Source organism: Diospyros lotus, chromosome 4, assembly GCF_014633365.1.
Source record: "Diospyros lotus cultivar Yz01 chromosome 4, ASM1463336v1, whole genome shotgun sequence".
Taxonomy (NCBI): Eukaryota; Viridiplantae; Streptophyta; class Magnoliopsida; order Ericales; family Ebenaceae; genus Diospyros; species Diospyros lotus.
Genome location: NC_068341.1, coordinates 41,213,674 through 41,237,522, shown reverse-complemented (window position 1 = coordinate 41,237,522; position 23,849 = coordinate 41,213,674). Strand labels below are relative to the sequence as shown.

At 39.7% G+C, this 23,849-nt stretch overlaps 1 protein-coding gene across 1 annotated transcript in view; it reads right to left on the bottom strand.

Moving 5' to 3' along the window:
• LOC127799545 (uncharacterized) overlaps positions 1-18,096 on the bottom strand; it is a 72,677-nt gene extending 54,581 nt beyond the window's left edge. Inside the window, 5 exon segments of the mRNA XM_052333674.1 lie at positions 11,098-11,206; positions 13,683-13,768; positions 13,852-13,977; positions 17,027-17,838; positions 17,954-18,096. Of these exon segments, the coding sequence (XP_052189634.1) occupies positions 11,098-11,206; positions 13,683-13,768; positions 13,852-13,977; positions 17,027-17,838; positions 17,954-18,011 (1,191 nt within the window). The 5' untranslated portion in view covers positions 18,012-18,096.
• Between the last annotated feature and the right edge of the window lie 5,753 nt (positions 18,097-23,849).

The window sequence follows — 23,849 nt, the reverse complement described above, 5'->3', positions numbered from 1 at the left end:
ACTGGACACTGTGGAGGCATACCTGGAGAAGAGGCAAAGGGTGTTGCAACAACTCAAGGAGGAGTTAACTTTGGCTCATAACTGCATGAAGCAGCATACGGATCGTAGAAGTGAAAGGGAGTTCAGTGTGGGGGAAATAGTATATCTGAAGCTCAGGCCAACCTATCTCAAAAGTAATTGCTCAGGGGTAGGTGACCAAGTTAAGCCCCAGATACTATAGACCCTATCTAACAGAAGCTAGGGTGGAAAAGGTGGCGTATAAACTACAACTACCTGAGGAGTTAAGAATTCACCCAGTCTTCCACGTCTCTTTACTCAAGAGATCAGTGGGAACATAACAGGTGGCCTCCAACCTACCTCAACTATCTAAAAATGGGAATGTTACAGCAAAGCCCAACTTAATACCAAACCGGAGAGTCTTATACAAGCATGGAGATCCCATCATACAAGTTCTAGTGAAGTGGTTCAATCTCCACCAAGACAACACCACTTGGGAATACTTACCTGATTTACTGAGGCAATTTCCCCAAGCAACCAGTCTACTTAGCATTTCTTAAGGACAAGAAATGTTTCAAGCGGGGGGAATTTGTCACGATATAAGTACTCAAAGGGGAGAATATATCGTGCAAGTGGCATGGTACACATGCAGGCGTTTAGGGAGTTGGTTAGCTAATTCTGAAAAAGGTAACCCCATGAGGGCATGGAGGGATATTTCTCCATCATTCTCCCCTCTAGTTTCTCTGAACTCTTCTGCTTCTTCTACTTCTTCCGCATCCAGTTCACCATCCTTGTCCCCTTCCAGCAGTAATAGTTAGCGTTTGCATTGGTGCCCAGGATAATACCTATCCCCCCACCTGTAACACGCGCCAGGAAGCTTCTTAGTCTCCTCCACCCGTCCCCCCTGATACGGACCACCTACATTTCTCCCTTCTTTAGCCGGATCTCTGTAAGTTCCTTTACTGCTCCCCCCTTGCTGCCAATTCCCACCAGTTGTCACCTTCTGTTGCTGCCTCTGCTTTTTCATAAGGGCTTCAACCACCAACTCCTGCAGCTTGGCACTCTCCGCCGCTTGTTCCACCGTCCGAGGCCTTATCATTTTCACCATCGATCGCAAGTCCTCATTGAGGCCGCTAAGGAAGCTAGAAACAAAATAAGCTTCCAACAGGCGAAGGTTATTGTCACTCATCAACGACCTCAACTCCTCAAAACGCTTCAAGTAAGACCCAACATTTCCCACTTGCCTCAACTTATTGAATTCTTCTATAGTGTCTGACATGGTCCTCTCCCCGAACCTTTCACATAGCTTCTCTGAAAACTCCCGCCAAGTGTAAATCCCCCTCATTTGGGTCCATCCTTGGAACCATACATCCACCGTATCGTCAAAGTAAGCTGCAGCCAGGGCCACCCTTCTTTCTACTGGTATATTATACCATTCGAACATCCGTTCACACTTCCTAATCCACCACCTAGGATTAGTTCCTTCAAAACCGGTATCTCCATTCTAGGCATTGGAAATCCTGGTTGGGGTGGAGTAATTCTGTCCTCTCTTCCTCTCCTTGTTTTAGTTTCGATCTCATCGTCCTGCTCAAACTCAACCTCTGAGGTCCCATTGCCTCGGTTCACCCTCTCATTATGCAAGATGGGTTCTATTCTATCTCTAGGAGGGAAGTCAGGAGCTATTCTTGCCTGGTTTTGCTGAGTGAACATCAGCATGAATCGCTGAAGCTGATTTCCCATCTCCTCTCTCATCTTGTTGATATCCTCCCTCATCTGATTCAAACCATTTTCAAGCCTACGCTCAAGTCCTCCAATAGCCTTGTAGTTCTTCTCAGAACCCAGCTCCAAACGATCCACGCGATGTTGGAACTCCCCCACAGTTGAGGTGACTTATTGGAGTTGTGACTCCATATTCTTCATGCGAGTGCCTTCGGCCATTACTCCACGTGGTCCTCTGCTGCCGGGATCATTGCTTTGATACCAAATGTCACAGTCGCGCTGAGACTGCTGTCAACTTCCGTCCGGGATGGATTAGAATTGGCTAGGGAATTATAGTAAAAGAGAAAGGTTTAGAGAGAAGAAGAAGATTGAGGGAGAGAATAGTTGGGAGATAGAGAGAATGTATGGAGTAAAATCTGGAATTTGTTAATTGATACTCGATATCCATTCTCAGGAGCCGTTTGGGCTTATATAGCTATCCTAAGGGGGCTGCCACAGCAGATTGCAACTCCCATAACTAACTATTTTGTCTTATCCCAAACACCTTTACAGCTGGATATTCTCTCTAACTAACTAACAACAGGAACAAAAGAGAATTCTATGGAATAAAAAAAAAAACATAACAAGCAATTAAAGAAACATAGCAGGAAAATAAATCCGCAGCAAAATTTGGCATGGGTTCCGTGACAATGCCCTTCCCTTCAACGATTTCTTGTCCTCAAGAAATATTTAGGTGGCTGACAGTCCGGGGAAATTGTTGTAGTAGCTAGGGAAGATACTCCCAAGTGTCCTCCCTCACGGATTCTCCTTGCCACTTGACTAGCACATGCATAAAAGGAGCCCCTTGATGGTAGATGACTCTTCTGTCCAATATGGCCTCTGGCTCCTTTGTGACTTCCTTCTCCTTAGGTAACGCAGGCAACTTTGGGTTCACCCGTTCCTGCCCCGTTGACTTCTTCAGTAGGGAAACATGGAAGACTGGGTGAATGTGGGAGCCTTCGAGAAGTTGTAAACGATAAGCCACCTTGCCAATCTTAACCGTTATGAGAAAAGGCCCGAAATATTTAGGGCTGAGTTTAGAGACCGGCCCTTGTGAAATGGATTTAAGGTGGGGGTACCTCAGCCGTAGATAAACATTCTCTCCTACTCCGAATTCTCTGTCAGTCCTCCTCCTATCAGCCTACTGCTTCATCAATTTTGGGTTGATGCCAACTCTTGTTTGAGTTGTATCACCCCTCTCCTTTGCTGGAAATACTCTTCAACTGCAGCAGCTGAGGTACAATCTTCGATGGCCGGTAGAATTGGAGGTTTAAACCCAAATACAGCTTCAAAGGGTGACATCTTTATTGATGCGTGGTGGCTGGAATTGTACCACCACTGAGCTAGAGCTAGCCACCAATGCCAACTCTTAGGTTGCAGCAAACACACGCAACGGAAGTAGGTTTCGAGACTTTGGTTCACCCTTTCGGTCTGCCCATCCGATTGAGGGTGGTATGCAGTCGATAGATTGAGTTTCGTGCCCATATTTTTCATCAACTCCCTCCAAAAGTGGCTGGTAAAGAACTTATCCTGGTCGGATATGATAGTCTCAGGGACCCCGTGCATAGCAACTACCTGGTCAGTGAATGCCCGGTCCACTTCCTAAGCTGTGTAAGGGTGCGCCAGTCCCACGAAGTGCACAAACTTAGTGAGCCTATCGACAATCACCATTATACAGTCCTTGCCCTCAGAACGTGGCAGTCCTTCGATGAAATCCATGGACACACTTGTCCATGACTGTTCTAGAATGGGCAGTGGTTGAAGGAGACCGGGGTATGCCACGTTCTCATGTTTGCACCTTTTACATGTGTCACACCCCAAGACAAAACCCTTGACCGTTTCCCTCAGCCCGGGCCAATAGAATAGCTGTCGCACCCTCATGTAGGTGTTTTGGATGCCCGAATGTCCCCCTAAAGAAGACTCATGAAGTGGCTGCAGAATTTTACTCTTAAGCTCCTCCTTGTGGCCTATTACTATCCGACCCTTATACCTCAGCAGCCCATCCCTTATCGTATAGCCTTCTGCCTCCCCACTTCCCAGAGCCAATTTTTCCAGTAGGCCCTTAATACGGTCATCTCCCTCATAGCCGTCCACCACCTCTTTACACCATTTAGGAATTACCACAGTCATGGCGGCAGATCTGGCTTCTTCTTAGCACCTGGACAATGCATCCGCTGCTAGATTCTCCTTCCCTTTCTTGTATTAGATTGAGTAGTCCAAACCCATTAGCTTGGTCATCCCTTTCTTTTCGAGTTGGGATTGAAGCTTTTGTTGGAGCAAGAACTTTAGGGACTCGTTATCCGTTTTGATAATAAACCTTCCCGCCTCCAAATAATGGCGCCATTTTTCAACAGCCATTAGGACAGCCAAGAACTCCTTCTCATAAACACTAAGCCCCAGGTGTCTAGGACTAAGGGCTTGGCTTAGAAAGGCCAATGGTCTTCCATCCTACATCAACACCGCGCCTATCCCCACTCCGCAAGCATCCGTCTCTAGCACGAAGGGCTTGTTGAAGTTCGGCAGCCCTAGCATGGGAACCCTGCTTACTGCCAACTTCAGCACTTCGAAAGCAAAGTCTGCCTCCGGCCCCCACTAGAAATTTCCCTTCTTTAATAGATTAGTAAGTGGTTTGCTCAAGACTCCATACCCCTTAACAAACCTGCGGTAGTAACCAGTCAACCCCAAAAATCCCCTAAGAGCCCTTATTGTAATGGGTTTTGGCCAGTTGAGCATGGCCTCCACCTTGTTGGGATCGATGCTGATTCCTTCTTCTGAAATTAAGTGTCCCAAGTATTCCACTTGGTTCTGGCCAAATGCGCATTTAGATTTTTTGATAAATAGTTGGTTTCTTCTAAGGACCTCAAGAGTGGTTCTTAGGTGGATGAGGTGTTGGTCCAAGGTGGGGCTATAAACAAGGATGTCATCAAAGAATACAAGGATGAACTTCCTTAAATAGGACTCAAATATCTGGTTCATTAGAAATTGGAAAGTGGCTGGGGCGTTGGTGAGCCCAAAGGGCATCACCAAGAACTCAAAATAACCATGGTGTGTGCGGAAGGTCGTTTTGTGGATGTCCTTGGGCTTCATCCTTATTTGGTGATAGCCCGAGCGCAAATCTAACTTGGAAAAGAACTTGGCCTGGTGTAATTCATCCATAAGGTCTTCAACAAGGGGAATGGGGAACTTGTCTTTGATGGTTAGGGAGTTAAGCTGGCAATAATCTACATAAAAACGCCAAGTGCCATCTTTTTTCTTTACCAATAGGACAGGGGAAGTAAATGGACTTTGGCTTGTTCTAATGAAGGATTGGCTCAACATCTATTTTACCATCCTTTCAATTTCAGTTTTTTGGATGGGGGCATAACGGCATGACCTGACATTGATTGGCTCTACATTCGGTTTTAGGTTAATGGCATGGTCCAAAGTTCGGTTAGGAGGAAGGGTCTTAGGTTCCACAAAGAGGTCCTTTAAGTCTACCAACAATTCATCAATAAAGGGTAATGTGCATACCTGGTCGTCACTCTTACGCTGGTGGCAGACAATGAGTTGCAGCTCCCCTTGCCCTCCTCCATTAGGATTCTCTTCCACTTCCACAATGGAGAACAGCTGTGTGAACTGATTCCATTTGCTCTTGAGGACTCTCTGCAGCCTCTTACCCGTGATCATCTTACAGGTCGCAACCTCTTACCCATTGGTAAGCGTCATCCTCTTCCCTTCTTTTTCAAATGAGACTTCCATTCGGTTGAAATCAAAGCTTATGGGACCCACTCCCTTCATCCAATCCACTCCTAACACCACATCACACCCTCCTAATTGCAGTAATCTAAGGTCTGCTTCAAATTCTTCTTCCTGCATTTCCCATATGAAACCCAGGCAAGCCGAATTGCTCAACACCCGGTTTCCATTAGCAACGACCACACTCAAGGGAGGTGTCCCAATGAGTTGGCACTTAAGCTTTCTAGCGGTGCTATTGTCAAGGAAACTATGGGTGCCCTCACTGTCAATCAGAATTGACAAGCTGTCTTCCTTCACCTTCCCTTCCACCTTAATTATCTTATTGTTGGTAATCCCCTTAAGGGCATGGAGGGATATTTCTCCATCATTCTCCCCTCTAGTTTCTCTGAACTCTTCTACTTCTTTCGCATCCAGTTCACCATCCTTGTCCCCTTCCAGCAGTAATAGTTGGCATTTGCATTGGTGCCCAGGATAGTACCTATCCCCCCACCTGTAACACGCGCCAGGAAGCTTCTTAGTCTCCTCCACCTGTCCCCCCTGATACGGACCACCTACATTTCTCCCTCCTTTAGCCGGATCTCTGTAAGTTCCTTTACTGCTCCCCCCTTGTTGCCAATTCCCACCGGTTGTCACCTTCTGTTGCTGCCTCTGCTTTTTCATAAGGGCTTCAACCACCAACTCCTGCAGCTTGGCACTCTCCGCCGCTTGTTCTGCCGTCCGAGGCCTTATCATTTTCACCATCGGTCGCAAGTCCTCATTGAGGCCGCTAAGGAAGCTAGAAACAAAATAAGCTTCCGACAGGCAGAGGTCATTGTCACTCATCAACGACCTCAGCTCCTCAAAACGCTTCAAGTAAGACCCAACATTTCCCACTTGCCTCAACTTATTGAATTCTTCTATAGTGTCTGACATGGTCCTCTCCCCGAACCTTTCACATAGCTTCTCTGAAAACTCCCGCCAGGTGTAAATCCCTCTCGTTCGGGTCCATCCTTGGAACCATGCATCCACCGTATCGTCAAAGTAAGCTGCAGTCAGGGCCACCCTTCTTTCTACTGGTATATTATACCATTTGAACATCCGTTCACACTTCCTAATCCACCACCTAGGATTAGTTCCTTCAAATACCGGTATCTCCATTCTAGGCATTGGAAATCCTGGTTGGGGTGGAGTAATTATGTCCTCTCTTCCTCTTCTTGTTTCAGTTTCGATCTCATCATCCTGCTCAACCTCAACCTCTGAGGTCCCATTGCCTCGGTTCACCCTCTCATTATGCAAGATGGGTTCTGTTCTAGCTCTAGGAGGGAAGTCAGGAGCTATTCTTGCCTGGTTTTGCTGGGTGAACATCAGCATGAATCGCTGAAGCTGATTCCCCATCTACTCTCTCATCTGGTTGATATCCTCCCTCATCTGATTCAAACCATTTTCAAGCCTACGTTCGAGTCCTCCAATAGCCTCGTAGTTCTTCTCAGAACCCAGCTCCAAACGATCCACGCGATGTTGGAACTCCCCCACGGTTGAGGTGACTTGCTAGAGTTGTGACTCCATATTCTTCATGCGAGTGCCTTTGGCCATTACTCCACGTGGTCCTCTGCTGCCAGGATCGTTGCTTTGATACCAAATGTCACAGTCGCGCTGAGACTGCTGTCAACTTCCGTCCGGGATGGATTAGAATTGGCTAGGGAGTTGTAGTAAAAGAGAAAGGTTTAGAGAGAAGAAGAAGATTGAGGGAGAGAATAGTTGGGAGATAGAGAGAATGCATGGAGTAAAATCTGGAATTTGTTAATTGATACTCGATATCCATTCTCAGGAGCCGTTTGGGCTTATATAGCTATCGTAAGGGGGCTGCGAGTCCTGCGACAACAGATTGCAGCTCCCATAACCAACTATTTTGTCTTATCCCAAACACCTTTACAGCTGGATATTCTCTCTAACTAACTAACAGTTGGAACAAAAGAGAATTCTATGGAATAATAAAAAAACATAACATGCAATTAAAGAAACATAGCAGGAAAATAAATCCGCAACAAAATTTGGCATGGGTTCCGTGACATAAATTTAAATAGATTAAATTTTGTACTTATAGACAGATTAGACTTGTACATTAGGTAGGACTTCTATCTCCTAATCATGTATATATTGATCAATATCAAATGAAATTGAGGATCATTCTCTTCTCTCAATTAATTCTACATGGTATCAGAGCTGAGTATAGGGAAGATGGACAGATTGACTGTCTCAAAGCTCGGCTAGTAGCAAAAGAGTTCACTCAATCCTATGGTATTGATTACCAAGAGACTTTTACCCCGGTGGCAAAGTTGAATACCATCCAGATCCTATTGTCTCTAGCTGCAAATCTAGATTGGCCCCTTCACCAACTAGATGTGAAGAATGCATTTTTAAATGGAACTCTAGAAGAAGAAGTCTACATGGAAATCCCTCATGACTTTGAAACCAATCATACGACAGATAAGGTATGCAAACTCAAATGATCTCTCTATGGACTCAAACAATCACCTAAAGCTTGGTTCAAGAGATTTACAAGGGCAGTCAAACAACAAGGGTACAATCAAAGTCAGGTTGATCACACATTGTCTATCAAGCATACATTGGGAGGTAAATTGACCATTCTTATAGTATATGTGGATAACATTATTGTTACAGGAAATGACAAACCTGAAATAAATAATCTCAAGGGAATGCATGCAAGGGAACTTGAAATTAAGAATCTAGGAAATCGAAGGTACTTCTTGGGTATGGAAGTTGCAAGATCAAAAGAAGGCATGTTGGTATCCCAAAGAAAGTATACTCTAGACCTACTAAAAGAAACTGGAATGTTGGGTTGCAAACCGACTGACACACCTATAGATTCAACTACAAAGTTAAATCTTGGCAAAGAAAGTGCACCAGTTGATAAATGAAGATATCAAAGATTGGTGGAAAAGTTAATATACTTATCCCATACACGATCGGATATAAGTGTCTCAATAAGTTGTGTTAGTCAATTTATTAATGATCCTAGAGAAGTCCATATGAAGGTTGTCTATTGCATCTTAAAGTATCTAAAATTGACTCCTGTCAAAGGCTTGATGTTCTGGAAAGCAAACAATCGAGGAATAGAAGTGTATAATGATGCTGATTGGGATGGTTCAATTTGTGATAAGAGGTCAACATCTGGGTAAAGCTCATTTGTTTGGGGGAATTTAGTCACTTGGCGTAGCAAAAAGAGTCTGTGGTCTCTAGGAGTGGCGTAGAGGCTGAATTTAGAGCTATGACTCAAGGGTTTTGTGAAGGAATATGGTTGAGGAGAATATTTCAAGAATTACAAGTGGTTGTCCCTAAACCAGTACAAATGCTATGTGACAATCAATCTACCATCAGCATTGCAAAGAATCCGGTCCATCATGATCGAACAAAACATGTTGAAATAGCCTGGCATTTTATTAAAGAGAAGTTGGAAGAAGGGATGTTTTAGCTGGTTTACACTCCTACTAATAATCAAGGGGCAGATATCGTAACTAAAGCTCTACCGAGAAGAATTTTTTATGAATTGAGCTCCAAGCTTGGTTTGAACAACATTTTTTTTCCAGCCCAAGCTTGAGGGGGAGTGTGGAGAATTAAAATGAAATCAGTGGTATTATTAAGAAGTTACATCCAAGATAATGCTCCTAAATATTCGGGGCATTCAAAGCTAGAGATAAGGCCGAATCTCTCTCCTATTAGTTAGCTGATTATTTCTGTTTTGCAGATAGATAATTTGTAAATTTAAATAGATTAGATTTTGTACTTATAGATAGATTAGACTTGTACATTAGGTAGGACTTCTATCTCCTAATCATGTATATATTGAGCACTATCAAATGAAACCGAGGATCATTCTCTTCTCTTAATTAATTCTACAATAAGCATGTTAAAATGAATGTGCATCAATATAAAAATATAGAAATAGACATGAGATTATTCATAATAAAGTTGGGGGAGCACCTACTGAAAACAAGATAACTGATAAAAATAGTTTGAATATATGAGGAGAGGACCAATTAATGCACCTATGAGGGGAGTGGATTAAATGAAAGAAGCTCGTAAAGGAGAGAGGAAGACCAAAAAAGAATTTAGTGGAGAACTCTCGGGCATAATATGATGTAGTAGAATCACGTAGTTGGCACCACTTAGTGGCATTAAGGCTTAATGCTTGTCGATGTTGGTTGGATATTGGATGAAAAGGATAACGATGAAAAGTTGAGGTCCGACCAAAATTTTTGCCTACTTCAAGAAGAAAATTGGAGCAAGCTCTTATCTTTTTGTTGTATACTAACAGACCCAAATCAAGAAACAGGACTGGTACAGAATAATGGTTTCAAGAAATGAATCTTGCTAGTCCCTTTAAACAATTGCACTTACTGGCGCATTTAAAATTCACATGAGGCTCCATCCAAGCTGTTCAAATGGCCAGACTTTTGCTCCTTCCCCCCCTCCTAATAGACCATTTGTTCTCACACATAAGTAGTTATGTGCTTGGATGAATTATGCAAGTGTATAAATGTAAAGTCCATGTGCACATATTATGTTTACAATATAAATACACAATGGTTGCTGTTGAGAGTAAAACAATATAAAAAGATAAAGCTAACTCTCTATCTAACATTTTAAGTTTTTAGATTAGATGGTGGTTAACAATTTAACAAGATATTAGCAAGCAAAGGTCCTGAGTTCAAACCTCACCGCCAACCCAATATTTAAACTATTGCATGTGGTTGGACTAATTATGTAGTGAAGCCTGACTACATGTGAGGGGAACTGTTTCCATAAGTGGTTGTCCTACATTCTACCATTATATGTCTAATTTACATCATATTACAGCAGTTCAATCCTCCATAGTGTTCATCAGTGTTGTTTCATCGTGTTTCTACAAATTTTGGAATCATGCCATTGTGATCACCTACATTTGCTGCGATCAGACAGAGAGTACAAGGAGCAGCTGTCTGGACTAAAGAAACCCCTTGGAGGTTTATGTGCAGCCAATTAAGCCACACCCCTGCTTCTCTCCCACAAAACCTCACATACAGCAAGTCTTCCAGCACATGAGACCCACTGGCTATAAGTTTCACGGACAGCCAACCCTAACTCACCTTCCTCTCATTTATATTTGGTTACTTTTTTTTAGCTATTTTGGGCACTGTACAGACAGGATATCAAACAATCAGTGTGCTTTTCAGGCCAGGACTGCAAGAAGTTGACTTGTGATTTAGGAAGTACTGCTCCAGAGTCTTTTAACAGTGGAGATATTTCAGTATCTCTAATGTTAACTCCACAATTGACCACTCAAATCCCTATATAATAACTACCTGAAACAATTAATGCCATTAAAATATCTCTCATGGATGATTGAAACATCATCATCTCAAACAGACACGAGCATTACTCTGGCTCTGGAGCTGTACAATGTCGTGGCTTTCCCCATGTTACCATTATCTTAAAAGAAAGTGTTGAGCACAAAAAAGAGGTAACAATGGAAGTTAAATGCTTTCTGCAATTAACCTCTACAAAACAATCACAAGTAGAGAGAAATTTACATGCCATATTTTTACATCAGAATAAGATCAACAATACCTGTGACAAGGAGAGTTCTGCTCTGACATGATGAACAATCTCTGCCAGTAGACTATAAGCCAATGGCCTCAATGTCTCAAAACATGCTCGGCCAGTTCCCACAAGAACCCTGAAGAAGAAGAAGAAGAAGAAGAAGAAGAAGACATGAAATATCCAGAATAGGACCCAGCACCAGTACTCTTATTTGCTCAAAATATGCAGTCAGATTTGCATGGAACATAGTCCAGAGGTCCACAAGCATGATTTGAAGGAAAGAGACAAACAAGTTAATGCCAGCAAACTGGAGAGTTTCTTAATCATACGCCCATGTGATACAATAAGGAAAGAAAGCAGAGCCTGCATTCTAAAGAGAGCGAACCACAGAAAGCCCACATATTTTGATGATCAAGAACCCATTTCATAGGCTACATATTTTGACATTGGAGAATTGATTTCATATTTCAAAACAAAAGAGTGAATTATTAGAATAAAAGGCATGGTCTCCCCTCTATAATTTTGTTATTTTAGTCTTTTCTTTCCCCTTTTTTCTCAATATTTAAAGTACATAAAAATATTCAAGGCCATTATCGAAGACCAAATGCACATAGAGCATTGTTACATTAACTCTTCTACTCCCTCCTGACAAGGGAAGGTAAAAATATGGGATGCATGTGCCAAGCATGTACATAATAGAGTACACAATTAAATCTCCCGTTTTTAAATTATGTTTGCAGAAGAAGAAACTCGCATTTGATAGTAAAGAAAGGAACATCCCTTTCACATAAATAGCAAATAAAAATCCCACTCTTCATCTATATTTCATTTAAATTCAAGTATATTCCTAAGTAATAACATATTTATCTTAATGTCATATGCTATGGATCATGTTCTAATATTCGCAATATGTCCATGTACCCATACACAGCATTGTATATATATCATATATCCTAAGATATACTACACTTGGACACACACATGCATTTGATACTCGTAATTGAAAAAAAAAAAAAAAAAAAAATCCTAACAATCTGATTGTTCCAGAGGTTGATGCATGGCAAACAGTTAAGGAGAAAATGGGGCTCTTAACTAATTTCTTCTAGAATTGACGCAGCCTAATGAGAGAGAGAGATGTTTGGTAGCTGATGAAAGGGTTGTCAGACAATAAATGTACATGCAGCCTCAGGTATGAAGCAATTCTTTCATACACAAACTGATTCTGTGTATGCCCCTAAGCTGTGCTGGCATCTCCACTATATGGAAAAGGTAAATGGAGTGAGGGGGTAGAAAATTTCTGCATGGCATCCAAGAATAACTCCCTGTTTTGGTTTGGTTTCCTACATGTGTGTATATATTCAGCTGTGTGGTAAGGAAAGAACCAAAGAGAAAAGAGGAGGAAACCACAGAGCAGGGGTGGAAAAGAGAGAGGGAGAGAGTTGCTGTGTTACGCGCGTGCGTGTGTGCACATACTCTGCTGCAGAAAAACAGGGGAAATGCACAAAGGAACTGCCATGATGTTGCTGAAACAAGGAGACACAAGCAGTTAGAGGCCTTTGATGTGCAGCATAAGCTGAGATTCTACACTCTTGAATGTGGGAAGATCTACATTAATGGAAATCTCACTAGTTAATAATGGATACCAAGGATCTTGCATGGTGAAGGGTGAGTTGCTGCATTTGTTGCAATCAGAACAATTGAAAGAAAGAAATATATATACATAGGAATGCTATTTGCTGCCAATGTTTTGTTAACAAACTGCTGAGTCAAGAAAATTAGTATGATTATGTACATATATGATATATATGTGTGTGTGTGTGTGTATACCACAGAAGTAGGGAAATGTTTACGCAGTACATATATATAAATAATTTTCATATTATGCATATAATGATTTGATTAAGAGTTTTAAAAAAATCATTAGTAGCATAGTTTCCAAAATATGCAATGGTATTAAAAAAGAAATTAGTCATGCTTCCATTGTCGATAATTCCCTCTCACTCTTTGTGTTTCATCAGTTTGGGGCAGACTTGCATCTCCATTACAAGTCTGCCTTCCATCTCATTCTTCTTCTTCTTCCTCCTCCTCCCACTCTCTCCTATTCTTAACACAAGCTTGGTTAAATCTAACCAAACTTAGGTTTAACTAACACTGTTTGAGGGCAAACTAATGGAGGGGATATCTGCAAAAAAAAACAAACCACAAGGACTTTCAGAGACATTTTTAAACCACAAGATGTCTCCATGTAAATGACCAAAACCACAGAGGAGTCCAGGGGCAATTTACCCAAAAATATCTCTCATCGTAGCCAAAATAGCACTTCAACAACAGAAAGTAGAAAATAGCAAAAACGGATGCAAAGGGATTCATATAACTTTTCTTTTCAAACAATGAAAAGTAGTAAAAAAGTACAAAGAATGAAACAAACACAAATTTCAATTTTGTTAACCAATACACAGTGAGAAGAAGGGAAGTTGTTGGCATGATTGTATTGTCTTACAAACTCTACATTATAAATAAATGGGTATGAGCATATTATAAAATGTAAGGAATAAACAAGAAAAGTGCAAAGTGCAGATAATATTGTTACTTCAATTGATTGAGGATGTTACCTGTCTTCCAAGAGTGTGTCAATCAAAGGGAATAAGCCTCTCTTAAAATCTGTCCCAAGAACATGCTTCAAGGCTACCAACAATTCCTGAACCCAACATGTATAAATTTAGAGATAAAAGTAAGCAGCATGAAGGGGATGGGAACAAAGGAAAATTATCAAATTATCACCTTCCGGATGGAAACAGAGTCAGAACAAGTAACAAGGAGGTTGACAATGCTTTTACAAATACTCTCTTCATGTTGCTTGATATAATCAGAAAAACTCTTCAAGAGGTAAGTTAAGAAAGAAACGGTCTGCAGTAACAGAAAAGAATCAATATCAGGTAAGAGTTGCTGCTTAAAAAGATTAAGAAAGACCCAAACTTCATTTAGCATAAACTTGTGCTAATTTTAGGTACATAGTTTTCATGTCATGCTTGATAATTTCCACAGCAGAATCCAAAAATATTATGTTAAATAGCAGTTATATTGCTTCCTCAGTCCAACGATTGCAAATACTTTTAACAGACTCCTCTACTGCTCTTCTCACTTTCACCATCTTTCTTCTTCTCCTTCTATCCCTTTTGCAATTTCAAGCTATTCATTTATCAATTACCAATTTCTCATTATTCCAAATATTATCTTTGCCTCAAAAACAGAAATCAACGGACTACAGTCGAATGAGACACAGCCATTTACATTAAAAAAAAAGAAAAGGAAAAAAACAAACGGCCAAAACAAGAAAAGACAAAAAGAAAAACACAAACCAAATGTGGTGCAACTAGGACTTCAGTGCCTTAATGAATTCCATTTTTTTCTTATAACTCTAACAAATCAGCAGCTCCCAACTGCATTTTTTGTAGTGACATTTGCCATAGCAATTCATTGTGCCAAATCATTTACAGTATTCCTTGGACAATAGATAACTATAAAAATATAGTTGATTAAAATATGTTTACCCTGACTATCTGATCAATCTCAATGCCAAAGTCATACACTATCATTGTGCAACGGATTTTGTAATAACTTTCGAAAGTCAAAAAGAACTGCTCAATAGACCCTAGCATCCATGTCTGTCTACATCCTATTAGTAAGAACTGCTCAATAGCTTGCATATCCACGTTGCTAGATGTCAGGATAGTTAACTTTATGAAAGCTACAAAAATATTTAAAACTGAGATTTCATTTTCTAGGGGTGTAATCATTAAACTTTGGCATTGATCAAACATCAAATACTCTTAATTATAAAAAGAGAGAGGATAAAGGAATGCAAAATTGAAGAAAAGCATAGCCATGAGAGAGAACTAGAGGTCGTTAGCCCCTTGTAGATTTTCTTTATAACTTCCAAACAATTCCCATCCCACAAGATGAGTCGGTTACATTATCATTGAATAACGTTAGGGTATAAAGGCCAGCATTAGATTATGCATTGTCATGAATCCAGCATATTCATGATTGGTGGCATTATTAGCAGCCATCTAAAAACCATGAGTATACATATAAATATGAACAAAAACAATTGATACAGTGATTTGGGAGAATAGGATACTGAGAAGGCAGTCATACACCAAAGACTTGATATTTTAAATGTTTTATTAGCTATAACAAAATATCAAGTCTTTATCCCACTATGTAGAGTTGGTTACATGAATTCTAGTCTTCCAATCATAAATGTTTTGTAAGCTACCTCTATATAAAATAAATAGCAACCTACAAAAAATATTGAAAAAAAAAATAATTCAATACAATTTAGAGATTAAACATGATTCAACATACAAAAATTCATTTCATCTATAACCATATCAGAAAAGTTATGTAAAAAACTAAACTCAATAGTACACTTTGTAATATTTTTACATGAAAATTTTTTTAAGTTTGATTATTTCAAGATCAATAATGAAATAAGTTGACACCCAATATAAATAATTATTTGGAAAACTAGACACCATATTTAGATGAAATATTGTTTTCCATATAATGTTATGGAAGTAAGAAGTTGTATACGACTCGGAAAACAAAAAAAACTTCAGGTTAATTGTTCTTAAAGATAAACTAGTTTTTCTTAAGCTCAAGTTTTGTTGAACCTTAACATGCAAAACTGCCAAAGAAACCTACTATAGTTCAACTCACCTTTAAATTTTTGCACTAACTAATGTAACTAATGACACACAAGTGGGCAAGCATTATTGCATTCTCATATATTAAAAAAATTAAGTTGAATAATAAATAAAAATCCAACTATTTCAGTTATCAACACATACCTCACAAGAGAAATACATGCTAATAAAATGTGTGTGTGTGTGTGTGTGAGAGAGAGAGAGAGAGAAACAGAGAAATATAGTTCTCTTTCCTTTTCCCCCAAAATCCAACTACTTCAATCATCAACATGTACGTCACAAGATAAATGCATGCAAAATAAATTGTGCACACATTATGTGTGTGCAAGAACATGTGTGTGGATGAGAGAGAGAGGGAGAGGGAGAAGAACAAAGATTTAGCTCTCTCTCCTTTTCCCTTGTGTTAGAAAAATTAAGAACTAACTCAAAAAATTTTAATTGTTGCACCAATTATTTCCTCCCTTGCTTCTTTGCAAAAGAGGTAGAGGAAGACCAAACAAAACTTGATTGAACAACTCTTAGATATTGTACAAGTTATAAGAGCCTTAAAGAAGAAAAGGCTATAGATATAAATGACTATCAAGCTAGAATTCATGTAGTCAACCAAGCATTAGTGGGATTAAAGCTTGATATGTTGTTGTCATGTGAGAAGAATACCGATAAAGGCTCCTACAAAGAGAATTGAGGGAATGGCACGTCTTTAGCCAAAAAGGTTGAGGAATACTGAGAAAAACTTAGTGAGACACTCTTATTAGTGAGCTAGAATTCATGTAATCAACCCATTAAGGCTTGATACCCAAAGGTTCTTTTTTACAATAATATGTTTCTCATATTAATTCAATTGCTACAGAGCAGGAAAAAAACACACAAGGAATCTACAAACAAACGACAACAGTAAGACTCCAAAGATATTTTTTTGTTATTTCCCATGGGCTTTTAGGAACTTATGCTCACCTCCTTAACTTTCATTTAACACGCAGGTGAAATATGTTACAAAATACAGTTCCCATCAAATTAAATCAACTGATTTTCAGTTAAAACGGTATCACCTCCATAAGTTCAATACAACATTAATGGAAGTAGCATGCATAAGTAAGCTGAAAGCCCATCAATTGCCGTAGCACACAGACTGAGACTAATTCACAGATTAGTTGTGTTAGGCTAAGTAGAAGTCGAACGTATAGATAACGTTTTGGTGCCATCCATGTAATAGTATAGGAAAAGTTAGAACGAAGGGCGAATCTAACCTTAACTTGTGCACCCTTTAGCTCAATGAAATGACTTTTTAAATGAGGCGGAACCTTTTCCGGACCCGGAACAGATATAGCCGTAACCATCAAAGGCAGCAACTGAGGAATGTTAGTCTGAACAAGCCTGCTATACAACTGAAACAGAAACATGACCACTAATGGAGTCTCTGTCACAATCTTGAAGGACCGTGTACTAGGATTAAGCTGCCCAGCCCCAGCATATCCAGTAGGAGGAACAACTTGCTCTGAGACGTCCATCAGCTTAGAATCTTCTCCGCCCATTGAACCAAATGTGGATGATAAAGGCGTAGATGCAGACACCAACGACCCAGATGACGATGCGGAAGCTGCGGCTGCTGCTGCGGCCGCAGCTGCGGCCGCACCTCCATTCTCGAAGAAATGGCTGACGGTCAATCTAAAGTTCTGGTAGATTTTACAGACGAAATCAAGGAAAGGCTGAACTTCGTTTTCCAAGGTGGGCCTGAAGTTCCTAAGGAGGTCGAATATTATACGGATGCAAATCAAGCCATTTTCCTCATTATCAGTGGTGAGCACGTGCATTGCGACCTTGAGGAGCTCCTGAACAAAGGGCCGAAGCACCTCGCTGTGCGGCAGACGATTGAGTATCTCCACAACAATGTTCCGGAGCTTGTGCTCCGGGTTGTCAACGAATTGTGGCTTCGTTATCTGATACAAGATCGCCGAGAACGCCCGGAAGTAACATTTCAGGAAATTCAAGTACTCCCCTGTGTGAGTAATCTCCAGACTGTCGCGGACCTCCATTACCATTTGAAGCCTCCCTTGGATTGCTGCATCCAATTGACAAAAAATTAAAAACACGCAACCATCACCAGTTCATCCCTCAAAAACACATATCTGCAGAGATTAAAAAAAAAAACAGATAGAGAGCTATGAGTCCCTTACGGAGGTCGGGTTCGATAAGTTGGCGAGAGTGCTGCTCGAAATTCTGAATTGGACTCATGGTTGTGGCGTCGGCCTCGACGCTTGGCCGACAATGATGGACAACTCCGAACCGCGATTCGCTTCTTGCTAGGGTTTTTTGAACCGACAATCAAATTCACACTCCTATTTGATTGAAGCAGCAAGAACGGAAACTAGGTCGCTGCTAAACACGACTCCCGGCTAGGGTTGTTGAGAAATCAACGAGGATTCTAGAGATTAAGCAACCGTGACGACGAAAGCTTGCTCGCACGATCACGCTCACTTGCCCTGACTATACACTGCTGCCGGCTGTCTCTCCCATGGAGACTCGAAGGAGTGACTCGCCATCGTTGCGCAATAAATAGACAAATATTCCTCACATACGTTCCCAAATTGAAGATCCTTCAGCTTTCTTTTTTTTCTGTTGACCCCCCACCTTTCGAAAAATTCAATAACGCCCTCCTCAATATGAGTGCGATTTTGTTCCTCCACTCATTTTGGGGTTATGTTTAAGTGGGCAAATCTCTCTATTATTTTTAGCTGTCCCTTTGTTAAATATAACTCCCAAATCAGTGGGGATTATGTTCATTCTCGTTAAAGAGAGTGAACAAAATCGCACTCCAAAAGAAGAGGAAAAATAACAGAGAGACCCATCTTCTGTTATTTGTAACCCCCAAAGCACTGGGACTTACATTCACCCTCGTTAAAAAGGGTGAACAAAATCGTACTCCCTCAATATTGATTAATTTTTTTTTTTTATGACAAGAGCGAACACATCCAATTTAGTGTTCAAACCCTTAAGTTTTCAAAATATCATTTATATATAGTTGAGAGGTGTTTGTTAAGGGAGTGTTTGTTAATCAAAATAAAATAGAGAAAATATCGGATATGGGAAGCATTTCGGATGTTTAGTCTTTCCAACGTATTTGTTAAGCTTATCTAATCATTTCTGAAAAAATCCTTACGTGACCTCTTATCTCCCCCTTCCTCTTATCTCCTCCTTTCAAGATAAATTTATCCGACATTTTCCCTCGGATAAATTTATCTGACTCTTTCAAGATATGACTCAATTACTTATATACCCTTGTAGGATAGTTAATGCCATTTAATACATTTTAAATATTTAAATTTATTAAAAACTTATTTATGTAAGTCTTATAATTAATATTATTTAATATATTTTTAAATTGTTATATATTTTGATATTTTTAAGAATTTAAATGACATTATTCATTTCAATGATTTTTAAAATTTAAATTTCTCTATATATATATATTCTATTAACTAATATAATTCATTTCATCAATTTTTAAATTATTTTATTTAATTTTATATTTTATTATCTATTATAAAAATATGTTTTGGCCATTTTCAATTATTTAGGTAGAATTATTGTAATTCTAATAATAATTATTTTTACTTTTCAACTTTTTTTTAATTTATTTCTGAACATTAATTTATCTATTATTATTTTTATTTTTATTTTTAATTTTTTTGATAATTCATATTAATCATAAAATACTATTTTAATCATAAATTGGTAATAGGGATATTTTGATAAAAAAAAAAACTCTTATCTTGGTGCTTATCATATGCATTAACAAACACATAAAAAAAAATACAATTATCAGTGGATTTCAAAAAATTTAACAAACACTGATAGAAATCTTATAATGTTTTCCAGTCTTATCTTGATCATTCCACATCTTCATCCGTAATGTGTTTCAACCTTATCTTGATACCTCTTATCTTGCCCATTTTAACAAACACTCCCTAATCAAGCTATGGGAAAAAACAGTTTAATATAGAAAATATTTATAATATTTGTCATTTTTAATGTGTTTGTTAAATTTATCTAATTTTTTTTTAAAAAACTCTCACATGATCTCTCAAAATAAATTTATCGAGTCCCCTCAAAAAAAATTTATTTAATATTTTACATATAACCCTAAATTATCCATATGCCTTTGTATAAAAGTATTCACCTAATCTTTCTTTCGCTGATCTCTTATAACGCCTCGTTTTTTCGGGCGTGTTATAAATTGGGATAATTCTGAGATAATAATTTTTTTTTTTTTGCTTTCAAACTAAACCATATCATTTCTCGAATCTGTCATAGAACGTCTAATTATTTATTTCGAAAGAGAATTATTATACACATCAAATGCGGAAGCAAGGATCGAACCTGATATCTTAACATTAATCAAAATTCAGATCGCTCCTCAATATAATTTAATGCAAAATATAAGTTCTCAACTAATATGAACCCTAAATAAGGTTATATATCTTCATACTTTCAAAACATCCAGAATTCAAAGTAGCAAGACTTAAATACATGAGCTATATTACATACATTTCATTTATCATGCACTCTGCTAAATGTCATTTCGTGCCTCACCCATCCTCATATTTAGGGGTGAGCAAAAGTTCGGTTAAACCCAACTAACCGAACCGGGTCGGTTCGGTTCAATTTTTTTAATGAAATAATTTAATTCGGTTATTTCGGTTCGATTTTTTTTATGAAATGGTTCGATTCAGTTAGTAATATTTCTAATTTTCGGTTATTCGGTTAACCGAATTAACTGGTTCAGCCTCCCCCTTTCTCTAACCGACCTAACTGGTTCAGCGCCCCCCAAACACAGAACTTACCCAACCCGCCACACTCACTCCCCCCTCTCAGTTCTCTCTCCCTCCCTCTCCCCACTCTCGCCTGCTACTGCCACTGGAACTGCACCCTTATTTCTTTGTCTCTCTTTCTCCCTCTCTTTCTCTCTATCTATCTATCTATCTCCCCCCACCTATCTCCCCCAGCCCTTCCACTCGATTCCGGGCCCAAAACACGAAACCCACACCCAACCAAATTGAACCCTAACCCTCACCCTACCATCCCACGCCTTCGTTTCTTCTTTTCCTTGTGCTTGGGCGATCGACGAGGGCTATTCCAAGATATGGGCCATGGAGGCGGCTACAGAAGTGGCGGAGGGGCAATCGGCGACGACGACGTGTGCATCGAAGCTCGTCGACTAGACCGACATCTTTCCCTTCGCCAATTGTCATCCCCTTCGTCTTCTTGTTTCTTCCTTCCCTTGTGCTTGGACGATCGAGCCCATATGGCCATACCAACGATGATCGGCCATCAGACACAAGTTAGTATTGATGTTAGGTTAGGGTTTTAATTTTTCAATTTTTTTGACTTTCGGTGATGATCGGTTGTCCCCTTCGTTTCCTTGTTATGGATTAGTTTCTTGATATTTCTTCCTTTCATTTGTATTTCCTTCTTTTGCACAAATTAATTTGTATTCTCTCAATTTCTAAATGGTTTTGCTGCTTTTGCATTTGTTGTTCTTGTATTTCATTTCTGCAAATTGGTAGAATGATTTGTTTCTATACTGATTTTGCATAATCGATTATCGATTCGGTTAATTCAGTTTAATTTTCGATTTGTTCGGTTAGTAGGGTTGGTCTGTTTGGTTCGGTTATCATATGTTGGTCGGTTCAGTTCGGTTAGTATTTTTTGGTCAGTTCGGTTATAACCGATTGCACACCTCTACTCGTATTTGCTACAATCTCCATCTGAAATGTTTGAATATTTCAGGGGCAAAACCCAAGTTAAATGATAAATCATCTAAGTAAGGGTACAGAAAACATATTTCATGCATAAATGCAATGTCTTACTTATCGTAGGTGTCAACTGCACCCCTCATGTTACCTACCATTTTTACGGCCACCTTTTTCGAAGTTGAGGTGTATGGGGGCACCATTGGTAAAGTAGCGGTGCTAGTTCGTACTCCCTACGGCCACGATGCGTGTGATCAATGATATCAACGTGTACATATGCATTTCATAGCAAGTCATGTATGCAGTCTACGTGATTGATATATATCAAGGAATGTCAATATGATGAAAACATGTTCGAGAATCGGGTTTTTAAACATAAATCACTTATAAACCAACCATTTTCCATAAAACTAAGTTCAGTTGGGAAGTACCACTTACCTTCTCAAACTTATCGAGCTATCTCAATATTTGCTCATGTCTCGAAATTCGCGCATCGCCTCAATTTGCGTGCTAACCTTAAAATTTGCACAAGTCACTTCAACTTTAGCTTCAAAGTATCTTAATCACCATAATTATTTAAATAAGTATTAAAACCTATTTTTTTATAATTTCTTGCTTTTTCTTTATTTTTCTTTCTATCTTTCCTCAATAAATCCAAACTAAATAATTCTAAAATATTTTTTCAAATATTTCATTACGAAAATTCATAAAATAATATTTCTGAATTTATAAAATTTTTTAGGAAATTTTACTCACCTTAACTTAGCATCTCTGGCTTTCTTGAAACACGTGCCTGGATAATTTTCTTGCCCAAAATCTTTGAAATAATAATAAAACTCTATTTCTCAATTTTCGAGATTTTTCTATAAATTTTCTCTATTTTTTTCTTTTCTTCTTTTTTATTATTTTCTTTTCTTTTCTTTTCTTTTTCTTCCCTCATTCTTCCTCTCTCCTTCTTCCTCCCTTACAACTCCCGCGACCAGCCATCCTTCCTCTCTTTTTTCTTTTTTTCATTTTCTTTTCTTCATTTTCTTTTCTTTTCTTTCTTTTCTTATTCGCATTCCTCATTCTTCCCTTCTTCTTCATTTCTTCCTCTCTCATGCTCCTTCTTCCAACAGCCAAACCAGCACTGCCCGCGGCTACCCGGACGCCAGTTGGCCTTATCGCCACCCTCGCTAACCGTTGGCGTCTCCACCGGACGCTGCACCGACCGCGCCACCTCGCTAGCAGCTCCCGCACACTGGTCGCGGCCACCCTCCTTGCGGCAACCATGGCCTCGACCTACCTCCCCATTTGGCTCCAGCTCCAGCTTTCTCTCTCTCTCTCTCTCTCACCCTCTGTCTCTCGATTTCCCTTGCTTGTTGCTCTCAATCGGCCAAAATGCATCCCAATTTATAGACATCCCTGCCTTGGCCGCTACTCCATTCGAATACATATATATATATATATATAGCACTGTTGAATGCTTGCCCACCACGCATCTAAGAAAATCTCCACAAATCTTGCTGTTATTCCCTCAAATTCAGCTGCCATATTTCACTACGAAAATTCATAAAATAATATTTTTGAATTTATGGAATTTTTTAGGAAATTTTATCACCTTAACTTAGCATTTCCATCATTCTTGATACGTGTGCACTAATCTTGAAACGCGTGCCCGGATAATTTTCTAGCCCAAAATCTCCAGAATAACAATAAAACTCTATTTCCCAATTTTCAAGATTTTCTAGAAATTCTCTATTTTCTTCTATTTTTCTTCTATTTCTTTTCTTTTTCGTCCCCCTTCTTCCTCTCTTCTTCTTCCTCCCCTGCAACTCCCGTGACCAGCCATCATTCCTCTCTTTTTTCTTTTCTTCATTTTCTTTTCTTTCTTTTCTTCTTCTCCTTCTTCCATTCTTCTTCCTTTCATCCTCTCATTTGCTCATTCTTCCAGCGGCCGAACCAGCACCGCCCGCGCGCCAGCCGGCCTTGTCGCCGCCCTCGCCGACCGTTGGCATCTCCACCGGATACTGCACCAACCGCGCCACCTCGTTGGCAGCTCTCGTGCACTAGTCGCGCCCACCCTGCTCGCTCGAGCTTGCTGCTCGCGGCAGCCATGGTCGCGACCCACCTCCCCATTTGGCTCTAGCTCTAGCTCTTTCTCTTTCCCCATCTCCCTCGATTTCCCTTGCTTGCTGCTCTCAATCGGCCAAAATGCATCCTAATTTATAGACCTCCCTGCCTTGGTCGCTACTCCATTCGAATACATATATATGTATATATAGCACTGTTGAATACTTGCCCACCACGCACCTCATAAAATCTCCACAAATCTTGCTGC